General features: G+C 39.8%; 1 protein-coding gene across 1 annotated transcript in view; it reads right to left on the bottom strand.

Annotated features, from left to right (window-relative positions):
* RAB3GAP1 (RAB3 GTPase activating protein catalytic subunit 1) overlaps positions 1 to 3599 on the bottom strand; it is a 99771-nt gene extending 96172 nt beyond the window's left edge. The window contains exons 1-2 of the mRNA XM_069067821.1: positions 3515 to 3599; positions 3353 to 3408 (exon numbers count right to left, since the gene is read on the bottom strand). Coding sequence (XP_068923922.1) covers positions 3353 to 3408; positions 3515 to 3532 — 74 coding nt within the window. The 5' untranslated portion in view covers positions 3533 to 3599. The remainder of the gene's footprint in view (positions 1 to 3352; positions 3409 to 3514) is intronic.
* Between the last annotated feature and the right edge of the window lie 10218 nt (positions 3600 to 13817).

Genomic DNA, 13817 nt, shown 5'->3' with positions numbered 1-13817 from the left:
GGGGTTAAGTAACTTGCCCAAGGTTACACGGCTAGTTTTTTTTGTGTGTGTCTTAAGTGTCTGAGGCCGGAAGCGAACTCCTGACTCTGGGCCGGCGCTTTACTCACTGCGCCACCTAGCCGCCCCTGCCCTATAAGTTTTAAGAGGAAAATAATCACTCAAAACTTAAATCTCAAGGACAGAAAAAATTTTGCTTTTTAATGTACATACATTTCCTAAATATTTTAAAATTTCAATTTTATGCTGTTTCACTATGAAAATCAAAAGCAATTTTCCTACTAAAAGCTCTTAACATCCATACTTTTAAGACAGGGTTTTTTTCTACCTAAATACCAAAGTTTTATAATAAACAAAAAAAGGCAATTTATAGTATATTTGCTTGAGGGAAATGTTTTCATTCTTTTTAAATGACAAATGATTTCCATTTCTAAATCTTTACCCCCAGGTCAGGACAACTTGGCATGGGTATTCCATCATTTTAAATTCAACTTCAAATCTTTCCACCCTCAAGCCCAAGAGTTGCCTTAGCAACTATCACATTTTTCCATCAGTGGCACCACCATTCAAATCATGAAACCTTGGCTTCATCTTTGAGTCCTTAAACTTTTAGATTCTATGTCCAATCTTTAAATAAATCTTCAATTTACAAACATCTAAAGTACCTGCTAAACACTAGGAAATATGAAGACAAAAATTAAAGTCCCAACCTCAAGAAATTTATATTCTATTGAGGGAAATTTCACACTAGTCCATTCATCCTGGTACAATTCCAGATTAGGGTAACAACCTCTTGCAGCTGGTGCCCTTGCCTCTCCAGTTCCTTTCTTCCTCCAATGTAACCATCATATCATTGCAAAATCATCTCCTACACACCTTTTTCATGCTATCATGGCACAGATCAAAAACTTGCAAAGACTCCCCACTGCCTTTATTCTTTATATGTTTTTTGGTTTTAAAACTCTTCTATAATCTGATTCTACCCTATCCAACTTTATTTACCACTTCTTTCCAATAAGATAACTTCTGCTCCAGTAAAGCAGGTGTCTTTATTACCCCAGCTCCCCAAATGTCACCTTCCATCTCCTCTATCCAAATCTCATCCATTGTTCAAGTCTCACCTTCTTCATTTTTTCCCTAATGACTGAAGCACAGAATAATTTTTTTTTTGCATTTCTACTGAGTACTCCATAGTTTAAACTTATTGCTTAATGCTCTCCTTCCTTAAAGGTCTACATAACAATGCAGAAGTGACCCTGGATTTGTTTTCCCAAAGAACAAAAATGCCCCAGCAGATTCTTCCCAAGCTGGAAAGGCAAGAATTGCTGGGGTAGGGGACAGGGAACAGCAATAATGGCACTGTTTGCCTGTTATCTGAGGATTAGCCTGGCTAAATTCATAAACTAACTTATCACCAGGTTGGTCAAAATGTAATGAATTTTGGGCAGCCAGGTGGCTCAGCGAGTAAGAGTACCAGCTCCAGTGGGGATGACCTGGGGATCAAATCCGGGCTCAGATACTTAGCACCACACCGCGTGTAACCTTGAGCAAGTTACTTAACCCCGAATGCTTTAAAAAAAAAAAAAGTAATGAATTTTTCTGCCACATCAAGTCTCAAAGACCATCTGCTACACTGTAGATTGGTTATGACATATATTAGTAAAAAGTGAAATATCTGTATTTTACTCTAATTTCTCAAAATATATTATAAGCTCTCAATTCTACAGATCATGCTTTGTGCTTCTTTATTCCTTCAACATTACTTAGTGTGGTTTAGGCATACCATGAGAACTCAATAAATGAGTAATATCTTTCTGACTTCATTTTGGAGGCATCCTATACAACCATTCTAACAGGGATCTATGCATTTGATTCAAAACTAAAGCCATCTCACCTGTAATTTTCATCCTCTCTACTAACCAAAAGTTCCTGAAATGCTGTATCAGAATTAAAACAGAAAGCACGATAGGCATAAAAACTTTATACATATATATATATATATATATATATATATATATATATATGTCAGGGAAGAGAGAAATTTCCTAACCTAAACCAAAGCTACTCACAAAATCAAGTTTCCAAATGTTTCAAAAACATGGGAATTAGGTCTCCACAACCGTTTATTGGGGTTTGACATGAGCAAAAGCAAAAGGAAGAGCAGCAGCAGGGAGGACAAAAGTACTTTATTCACAGCTGAATGGTAACTTGAAATCAAAGGAAAGCATTCAGCAAGCAAGACTGCAGGATTATTTTTTTATGATCATTCTGAATCCCCTGAAAGGGAAAAAAAAAATCCAACAGTCATCTGAAGGAAGTCCATCTCCTCCTGCAAAAGGCATACCAAAACGAAATAAGAACAATCATAATTCATTTAAACTTTACAAAGTACCTTCTTCACAAAAATTCTAAGGCAGTTAGTATGAGAATTAACAGCCCCATTTTATAAATGAGGAAAATTGAGGTACAAAGCTGCTCAGGTCACAAAGGGTTTGGACTTAAACTAAGAGAGGAGCACTTAGCACACCACTCGGAAAGGCAATATGGGATTATAATTTTGAATAAAATGAGTTCTGAATGAAAAAGAAAATAGCCACAGGGTAACTTATGAAACTGATGTGATGGTGTTGAAACAAGGGGAGCTATGGGATAATTGAGAGGCTGCAGAGGTAGCCCAGAAAGATCCTACTGGGATTTTAGAGCTTGAATGAATCTTAAGAGGCATCTAGTTAACTCCGAATCTTCGCAGATAAGCCTAGGTGGAGGAGTGACTTGCCCCGAGTAATGCAAGTAACAAGTGGGATTGCAAACGGGAAGTTCCTCTGAACCCCAACTCCTTTTCCCCGAAAGCAAAAGGGCAAAGAGGCCTGGGAGGCACGGCGTGAGGGCAGCTCCGGAAGGGGAAGGCAGGAGCAGCCCGGACAGAGCCGGGTTCTGGGGAGGGGGGAGTGTAGGGTACAGAGAAGCAGGCAGGGTCAGGAGGGGTGGCGACCAGGGGAGGGGGTATCCTGGGAGGAGGGGAGCGGCCTGAGGCGGAGCAAAGGGAAGGCAAGGCCGCAGAAGAGGAGGGCCCAAAGGGTGGGGGATGGCCTTAGGGGGAGGAGACCCAGGAAGGGGTAGGGAGGGGACGGCCCGAGGCGGAGGGGCTGCAGGGAGGTGGGGGCGCAGGAGGAGATGGCCGGAGGGGCTCGGGCGGATGGGGTTAGCTGGGAGCACGCCACTCCCTGGAAGGGTCGGGGCTGGACTGACGCATGGCTCGGTCCTGCTGCGCGGCCGAGGCCGGGGCTTCCCTTGACCTCCGGGAGGCTTGGGGGCCGCGGAGGAAACCGCGGGGTCGGAGCAGCGACTCACTCACCTTTCCCACTCGGAGGCAGTGGTGAAGTCCGTGATCTCAAACACCTCGGACTCGGGCTGCGGGAAGAAAAAGACAGAGAAAGGTTGAGCCCCGGCGAACTGACACAGCCTGGGGGGGCTTGGGAAAAAAGAGGGGACCTAGACTGTGGGGCAGAGGCCTCACCTCACTGTCGGCCGCCATCTTGGGGAAGCTGTCCGGGGCTCGGCGAGGGCGGGGACAAGAGAGACTGGGCGCAAAGGCTGCTGGGAAGGTGGCGGGGCGACTGGGCCGGAGATTGGGGCGGGTGTGGAAGAGAACAGGCTCAGCTTACCCCCTCATCTCCTGCTAATTAACAGTTGGGGAAAGAGTTCCCTTGTGACCAGATGTATGGGCTTGCTATGAAAATGCTCCTGGGGACCGGAGGCCATAGAGGCTGAATTAGGCCTCTCTCTGGCCGCCCCCATCACTTATATTTGAAGGGATTACATTTCAGGGCTTCTCAGTCCTCACTTAATGCGGAGAAGAAATTTCACCTAGAGGTTTGCTGGGGAGGGAAGTGTGAAAGAAAAGATCCGGGAGGAAACCAGATGAGGCCGAGAAAAAAGAAATAGCTGTGTAGATCCCTTCAGCCAATGTGCCTGACTTTAGCTGGTGCTAAATGAGTGCTTTTTAATGCTGCTTGAATGAAAGGGCTCTTTTAAGTTTTGGGGCTGCAAGGGATCATCGAGTCCAACAATCACGTCGCATGAAGAACTGAAGGCCAGTGCTACTCCCTGTTGGTGTGATGTGGCCATGTCACTCATATTGTAAAATTGGGGCTGGGGGGTGTTTAGCATTTATTACCTTTGAAGTACTTGACAAGAATTTGTTATTTGGTACAACCTTAGAACTGTGTCACACTTTCTGGGACATACAAATAATAAAACGTGTACACCACTGATGTGCTAGTAAATGTATAAAAACCATCTTTCCAAAACCTCAGGACACACTTTTAAGTTTAATCAACGTTTTCTCCATCACTTTCTCAAATCTAGACAATAAAACAAAATCATGCTTTGATTTATACTGTTTGATTTCCAGATATAAATACATACACTGGAGTTACCTGTTTGTACTGGAAACTGCTCAAAGCTATACAGAGGGATTTAACCTACAATTATTCAGCCCAGAAACAATGAGTCAATTCAGTTTAAAAAAAAAAGTTGATTAAACCAGTTACTTGGTGTCATTTGGAGTAAACAAAGGACTAGTTCACTGAACTTTTTGCTTTTTGAAATAGTTTTGTGTTGAGATACAGAATTCAATAAATATTTTAAGTACCTACTATGTGCCAGATACTGGATCGCCAAATATAAAGAATTAAATAATCCCTTCTCTAAAGTAGTTTACTTGATGGCTGTTGTGAGGTGGCTCTCCTTATCTGTTACTTATGTTACATCAGGCTCTCACCAGCCTTCCTAGTTCATTATCGGTATGTGAAGCCTATTGTCTGTCCCCGGTTTCTTACCCTGAAAGACTATGGAGTGTTTCCCTGTTACTGGATCAAATTCCGACTCTCTGTGTTCCCTCTTCCCCACTTTAGGGTGCCAGTGACTAGCATCACAGTTCCATTTAACATTGGACTCACTTTTGCAAATGGATATTTACTTCATAGTTAATAGTAACAAATGCACAAACATTTTCCCTGAACACCTTGGGGGCTGTAATGTAATTGCCAAGGAAAGGCAACTTCAGGGGCATAGTCCCCACTTTGGTGGTTGAGGAGAAGGGGGTTTAAACTCACAATTTAGCTCAGTTCTTTAAGAGCATTGCTCAAACCAAATTCACATCCAAAGCCAGAATCTCTCCTGGCTTCTTCTAGACTAGAGTTCTGTACCTTTGCTCTTTAGGGTGTTGCTGCTAGGCTGACTACTACACCCAACCTGTGGTTCATACTCTGTACTCAGATCAGAGACTCTTTTCTGGGCACCTAGAAAGAAAACAAATGACCAAAAGGGCCAAAACTTAGGCCCATTTCTTGGGAAGCTATATGACCTTGGGAACGAGGGAAAGTCTGCACAGCTTTTCCCCTTACAGCATAATTCTCTCACAAGAAACCATAGTGAAGGAGTTACCTTACTCCCTCAGATACAAATCCACCCAAAACACTGCTGTTCCTGACTCAAGCCCTTTTGAACAGCCAATAGAAAAGGTTCCTAAAAACATATGGCAAGCCAACCAGAAACAGCTGCAGAATGCTGCAGTCTTCACAATTCTCTCAGAGGCAGCTCCTTAATATTTTCCGTGTGGACAACACTGTCCTAGCAAACTGATGGAGTCTAGATTTCCGTTGCACACATCTAGAATCTGTCCATCAAAAGTCATTGAGGGACAGGGTTTTGAGGGCAGAGTTTTGTAGTGCCTGCCACCATGAACAGCTATTCCATCAAGATCCAGGAGCTCCAGGCACCCTCCCCAGCCATTTACAGCTCAACAAGGCTTGCCTTACCCCAACTGGGTACTTTTCATACTCCTGTAGAATCCTATATGGGCTCCAGAAATCAACAGCAAATGTATGTGATGGAGTCACAGCTAGAAAATAATTCAGATAGAAAAAAAATAGGGATTTTAGTGGACTAGAAGCTCAGTATGAGTCAAGAATCACATGACAGCCAAAGAGCTAATACAATCTTATGTTGTATTAATAGCAACATGGTATTTAGAGCAAGGGAGATTTTAACCCCTACTGTGCTTTAATTTGTAAAATATTTTCTCCAATGATTTTAAAGTCATTAAAGTCAACTTTAAAAGTCATCCAAAAGGCAAGGGAGAGATGCACTGTGAATATTAGTAGCTTGCAACATATAATTAATTGTTCAGGAGGGGCAGTGACAAAGATACTGCCAATGAAGTATATAACTAGATAAGCAGTGGTTTAGTCATGTAGCAAAAATAAGACAATACTGATGGATAGTCTCTGTGCTCAGTTATGGTATCCACATAATGTCAAGAGATCTAAAGGAAGGTCAACAATATGGACCCTACATATGCAGGATTTACAGGAGGGCATGGAAAAGGGTCACACTAGATGAGAGGGCATGGATAGATTTCAGTCTGGTTCACTGGGAGGAGTAGCAAATAGTTAATATTTATTAAGTACCTACTATGTGCCAAGCATTATGCTAGGTGCAGGAGATACAAAGATACAAAAGATAACCCCTGATCTCAAGGAGCTCACAGTCTAATGTGGAAGATGATAGGCAAATAACTATGTCCAAGCAAGGTATATACAAAATAAATTGGAGATAACCAACAGAGGAAAGACATTGGAATTAAGAGGGATTGGGAAAGCCTTCCTACATAAAGTGGAATTTTAGCTGGGATGAGATCACTAATATAATTCAATTAAACAAATGTTTATTTATTAAGCAATTACTGTGAAGGTCCAGGTGGTATGATGATTGATTGAAAGATCTTGAAATGATTGGCCTGGAGGTTATTCAGAGGTACTTGTTTTCAAAGGCTTGAGGGCTGTCATGTGAAAGCAGAATTACTTCTGCCGCTGGAGGGCAGAACCAGGAGTAGTAGATAGAAGTCATAAGCAAATAGGTCCATTTACCTGAAGTCAGGGGGAAAAAATTCTAACAATTCAAATTCTAAAAGTGGAATGGGAACAGCTAGGTGGCACAGCGGACAGAGCATTGGCCCTGGAGTTAGGAGGACCTGAAGTTTAAATTTGGCCTCACACACTTAACACTTACTAGCCACATGACCTCAGGCAAGTCACTTAACCCCAATTGTCCTGCCCTCCCCCCTCCAAAAAGCAAAAAACAAAACCCCTCAAAATAAATAAATAAAAGTAGAATAAATTTCCTCAATAGGTGGTAGGTTCTTCCTTCTTAGATGTCTCTGTGTGGGGTATGGGAACCCCAAAAATCCCCTACCCAGAAAAATTAAAAGTTAGAGGTATCTTGAGGAAGGAACAGAAAGTTTATTCAGTTCTTGCGAGAAGAGGGCAACCCTTCCACTAGTATAAACCAGCAGAATGAGGCATATTACAAAAGACAGATCAAGAATTTATACCCTAATGCAGTCAAGCCCCCTCCCCCCCTCCCCTGTCCTTTCTCCCATTGGCTGGGAGGTAGGCTCTCAGTCTTGGTGCGAAAACTAACCTGACGGTGGATAACAAGAAGCACACTACTATCTCCTGTTGGCTGGGAGGGAGGACAGGGAGCCAAGTTCATGTCCTTATTTGATAGACAGTAAACAAGGGAGGGAAAAAAGGTCACAAACAAGGGTGGAGGTCAAAAGCTCCTGAAGGGGCCTAATGCTGATAAAAGTAGGGTGGAGGTCAAAATACTCTTGAAGGGGAATTAATACTGATGTGGCAGTAATAAAGAAGGGAGGAAGGGTGAAACTGAAATTCTGGCTTGCTCTCACAAAATTTATGGGCTGAGAAGTTTTCATCTTTCTTATTCATCTCTAAGTAGAAACTGGATGTTGACTTTTTGAGTATGTCATAGCAAGAATTCCCTTTGTATTTGGGTCAGATAGCATGAGCTCAGAGGCTCCATTCTACAAAGCACTCTACTGAGGGGTACCAAGACGAAAACAAAACTGTCTCTGCCCTCAGGACTGTTTCAAGTGTGTCAGAACACATCCAAAATATTCTGTTCTAGGCACCATATCTTAAAAAGGTTATTGTCAAGTTAGAGTACATATAGTAGAGAGAAATGAAGAAGGCCAGAGTGGGAAGGAGAGGCTTGAGAAACTATGCCAAACAAGGATATTTTGAAGGAACTGAGGAGGTTTAGCCTAAAAAGATAAGATAGATGATCACCTTGTCTTCAGATATTCAAAGGGTTATCATCTGGACTTCTTTTACTTGATACCAGAGCACAGAACCTGAAGAACAGGCTTAAACTGCAAAGAGGTAGATTTCATCTGGATATTTGGTGTTAACAATTAAAGGTGTTGAAGAATGGCATGGGCTACATCATCTGACTTTAATTTCACCACTTCCAAAAACTGAAGGTCTTTGTTGTAGAAGGCATTCCAGCCTAGGCTTGACTATCTTCCAATTTCAAGATTCTATCATTCTATGACTATAAAAGAATGAATAGTATAAGAATATGTTGTTTTTCTTCTAGAAGTGTGACCTTATTTCCTCCAAACCTCAGTCACTTAGGATTGTCCTTATTTCAGCTAAGACAATGAAAGCTTGTTTACTCAGGTTACCTCATGACTATAAACCATGAATACATCAAGAGCGTATAAAATGATGAGAGGGAAAAAGTTCTTGTAATGGCAAACATAGACCATCACAAAAAAATGAAATTGACTGGAACAGAATAACAGACAGGAAACTAAAGGTCATTTCTTAGCCAGCTGCATAAGTCAGATCATCAACTAATTAGTAAAAATAAAAGTCAATACCAAATGGGAAGGATAAAGATGAATGAATGGGTGGATGGATGAATGAAAAAGCATTTATTAAGTGATGAAAAAGCATTTATTAAGTGATTATTATATGTCAAGCACTATGCTAAGTGCTGAGGATTAAGAGGAAAAAATTGAAATGTTGCCTCCTTTCAAAAAGATCATATTGTAAGAAAGTTAACACAGATAAAAGAATTAAGCTTCAGGGCAGACAGCAAAGCCCAAAGATCCTTAGACTATAACAGAAGGTCAGATGATAGTGGCTAAGGGTCTGGAGGGCACAGAAGCTGGGCAAATGCCAGTTCCTAGAAAACTTTGGAACTCACTTGGAAACTTGTTTTGCTTGGCTATGCATATTTCTTGCAAGGATTTTGTTTTTCTTTTTCAGCAGAAAGTGAGTGGGAGAGATAAACTAGGCAGCTTAGGCACCTGGTTCCCCTGTCCCCACCTCTGCCTCAAAAGAGAAGAGAATAGGAAGGCCAAAAGAAATCACAGATGATACATACTGAATTTATTATATATTTTAAAAGAAAAGCAAGCTCCACATAGTTGAGATACAATTTCATGTTGAATCTTCTCTGTTCTACAATATATGTGGAGATGCTCATTTTTTTTAGTGTTTGTTAAGTTCAGAATAAAAATTAAATTTTAAAAAAGAACACAGTGGCAGGGAAGACGGTAAGGCTTGGTTGTCTTCCATCTCATTGGAAGGCTTAGAGTTAGTACTGCTCATTGGAGTAGTATGAACAACTATATCACTTTTCCTACCCAACTGTCTGGATGGAATCTAAATGGCAAGGGTCAGGGGAGGGGCAAATGAAAGGCAAGGGGGGGGGGTAACTCCCCTTCCTCCACTTGTTCCCAGTCATTGGCCTGGAGGTTGTCATTTCTACTTTCTTATCTTTATCAAATCTATATAAGAATAAATCTAGACACAAGAAGAAGATAGGCAATCTTATAATTTCCTATGATAGATCATATTGTCATTGAAGGTATATAGCATACAAAATCTTATTATATCTATTGTGTGCTGATGAAAAGAAGCATAGCATGTGGTAGAAAAAAAAAGTCAAAAGCCCTGCATTAAGGTGGTATCTTCTGTGAAAAAGTTAAAATAATATGAAATTCTGTATTCTATGCTACCACAGAGGAAACTATGTACAGCAATCTACTGAATATTAACATCAATAAAGCAAAAAATTAAGAAATATCTTCTCCTTTAAGGTGTTTGTCAATGTCGTGGAGGTAGCATAGTGTAATGAAGAGGGCACTATATTTAGTTCAGAAGACCTGAGTTTGAATCCTGGTTCAGTTACTTACTATTTGTCTCACCGTGGAGAGGTCAGCTAATCTTTTTCATCTCTAAAATTAGCATTTTGGACAAGATCTTTAATATCTTTCCCATCTCTAAATCAAAGGTCCTGTGCAAAATACAAAAAAGAATTCTGTATCCATGTTCTGTTTCTCCAGATTTTCCTAAGCACTTATGTCATTGTGCTAATTATACACATGACGTATCTCAGTGAGATCCACACATACAACATTGGAAAAATAAATTGGATGAAGAATGCATATTGCCAATAATATGACATCCATTTGGATAGGCTGCCTACTTCTACCTGCATATATAAATAACTATATTACATATTTCAATACTTGACTCTCTCTCCCAGAATGAGACTTGCTACATTCTCTCCTCAGGCTTCTAGGGGCACCTCTGAGAGGCCAGCTATCAGCTACAGTCCCCATCTTGGTTACTTCTCTCCACTGTTAACTGCCAATGATTAATTCCCAGATTCATTTAATCAACCAAAATCGATTAGCTTTTACAAAGGGATATTTATTGAAAAGATATGTAAAGAACAGAAGTACAGACATTTTCCCCAATACCTAGAAACACACTGTCCCCTATACCACCTCAACCACCAGGAAGAGTGAGCTCAGACAGTGTAATTTACATATAGAATTGGTTCCACCAAGTTCTCTTCCAAATATAACAGCTGCTGGAGGAATTTGAGTCTCAGCTGCCACTCAGTTGGTCAATCTTTTCTTCATTCCTTACCATATGGCTTCTGGCAAATCCTAGATATCTAATATTTCATTTTCCTCACCTTTCAAAGCCACAAAGTTGTATTCATCTCTAATATTCTTCACCTAAACAAAAGGGAAGAATAGACACCACATAGAAGCAGCAGAAAAGCCATGCACCAATGGGTCACATGATTCTGGTTAGAAGATATGGCTAAGGGTTTAGTCCTTGCCTTCTCACAGACAGGAAGAAATAAAGTTGAGACAAGAGATATACCCTGGCTAGTGCTTTTTGAATGACTCCCATTGGATGCCCATCAGTTGGGGAGTGCCTAAATAAATTACAGTATATGAATTTAATGGAATGGTATTGTACTATAAGAAATTATGAAGGGGAACATTTCAGAGAAATCTGTGAAGACTTATATGACCTGATGCAGAGTGAATTGAGCAGAACAAGAACAATTTATGGAATAGCAACAACATCATAAATACAAATAATTTTGGAAGACTTAAGAACTTTGATCAACACAATGACCAATCACAATTCCAAAGAACACATGATGAAACATGCTACCCACCTCTTGACAGAGAAGTGATTCACTCCAAGTATAGAATGAGACATTTTTTAGATGTGACCAATGTGGATAATAGTTTTGCTTGGCTATACATATTTGTTTCAGAGGTATTGTTTTCTTTTTTTTTACTGGAAGGGAAAGGAGCAGAAATAGGAGGGAAAAATAAATTTTTTAATTGAAAAAATCAATACTAGTTTGCAAAAACTGAATGAACCTCATTTTCACTATACAAACAATCAATAGACTATCTCTTCAGCATATGGTTAGCTGAACTGAGTCAGGTGTAGCATGTCTGTGCATGTTCCAAATTGGATAACAGGACACTTCCATCAAATGTCATCATGCCTTCCAAGAAGCAGGTTTTCCAGACTCTTCCATGTGGTGATTATCTCTTTTAGAATATTGATATCTTGGACAAGTACTATGGGTGAATAATAAGGTGGGATTGGGATTTAATTGGAGGAAGAATCAGGAAATCTCAGGGCTTTCAATAATTAAAGAGCATTGGATTTGGACTTGACCTGGGTTCATATCTTAACTCTATTACTTCAATTCAACAATACAATTTTAAAAATATTTATTATATCCTTAGTGTGGGTAAGGTACAATGCTAGGAACACTAAGGACACAAATAAAAAAATGAAACAGTTCCTCCCCACAAGGATCTTACATTTTATGAAACTCAAAAGTACAAGCTGCTCTCTGTCATCAAAAACTATCTTTTTAACACTAGTTTTATCCTAATGATTTATGGTTGCAAATTATGAAACATCATGATTTCTGAAAAAATCAACATTTTCAGATGATCCAAACCTAAGGAAAGAAACCTGATGGGTATTAGTAGGTTGCAATATATTATTGGTGATGGCTTAAATATAAGAGGTGGTTGAAAAGAAATAGGTATGACCAGAAAAGAAGGTGTCCCAGTTATGTAATAAGAATAAGAAACAGCAGTTGAACAGCAGTTGTAACAGGATGTTACAATGATATCCAGAATATATTAAAAGAACCAGAGGAGTTCTCCAGTGCATAGTTACTGAAGGATTTATAGATATAACTAATGATGATAAGCTAGCATTTATATTATACTTTAAAGTTTGCAAAGCACTTTGTAAATAATATCTTATTTTTATCCTCAATAATCCTGGGAGGTAAGTGCTATGATGATCCATACTTTACAGAAAAATGAAACTGAGGCACAGAGAAGGTTAAGTGACTTGCCCAGGGTCACACAACTAGTGAGTGTCTCAGGACTTCCTGTTTCCAAATCCAACATTCTATACTATGCCACCTGAGAATAAGGCATGGAGGGGTTGCAACATACAGTAGCTGAAAAAGAATATATGTAGGTGAGAACAAAGACCCATAAGCTAGAGTAGAGATTAGAATTGTGATTTTATTGGTATAGGGAACTCCCCTTTGAAGAAACTCCCTCTGCCAATGAAGGTTAGCCTCCTGGGTCATTAGAGTCTTAAAGAATTGCGTTTTGCCCAGTGTGTGTCAGAGGTAGGTTATGAACCTATTTCTCCCTGACTCCAAAACCATCTTTCTATTTTCTCCATCAGGCTACTTTCCAGAAGTGCCCAACTTCAGATGCTGCCTTTTGTAATCAATAGTTGTATGACCATGGGCAAGTAACTTCCCTTCTCTATGGCAGTAAAAGGCAAGAGTTGAACCCCTATCTTCTTGGCTGCAAAGCTAGCTGTCTTGTCTACTACATTATACAGCCTCTCACATGATTCACTGAAGTATCTAAATAAGTATTGTTGTCACTTAATTTTTAGTTCTAATTAAATGAGAAATTAAGAAAATACTTTGAAAACTATCAATTACTCTACAAATATAAGGCATTATTATTATCATTGCCACTATTTCCTATTCTGCTTATTGTGGAAAACTTTCAGTAACTGACAACTCTAGGAAACCAACTGATCACTGAGACTTTGTGGTGTGAAATTGTTTCAGACCTTCCAAGTTGCTAGGTAAAGCTTTCCCGCAAGTATATTTTGGGCTTCTTATCTCCTCCCTAGAGGAATTTTCAAATAAGTTATTTGTTGCAGCAAATATGAAGCTAGAATGCTAATGATGTAAAAGACCCTGGGGAGAAACATTTTTCTTAGTTTTGCACTTTCCTTGGCTTGCCTCAAAGTAAGAATTTTCTCTCTTCTCCTTTGACCTCATGCCCTACTTTACTCTATGTCCAAAGGCATGAACTTTTCAAGACCAATGAGCTTCCTCTGTAACAGAATTTTCAGTTATTTCAAGGTGCTAAAAAAAAAAAGTGACTAAGAAGACTATTTCTACTCACAGGCAATTTAAATGATTAGAAGGCTGGAAAAACCACCTCCTTGTTAGACCCTAGAGGGATGGATGATTTAACAGTTTAATTAGTTCTTATGGAAAGAGCAAACATTATTTGTGAAGGGAGCAGTTAAACCAACATCATTTACCTTGGCTGCCTA

The sequence above is a fragment of the Petaurus breviceps genome, unplaced genomic scaffold, assembly GCF_028583685.1.
Source record: "Petaurus breviceps papuanus isolate PSGF00001 unplaced genomic scaffold, PetGlider_PUasm1.0 90752, whole genome shotgun sequence".
Taxonomy (NCBI): Eukaryota; Metazoa; Chordata; class Mammalia; order Diprotodontia; family Petauridae; genus Petaurus; species Petaurus breviceps.
Note: the sequence above shows the minus strand (reverse complement) of the source record. Positions and strands in the feature narration are given on the sequence as shown.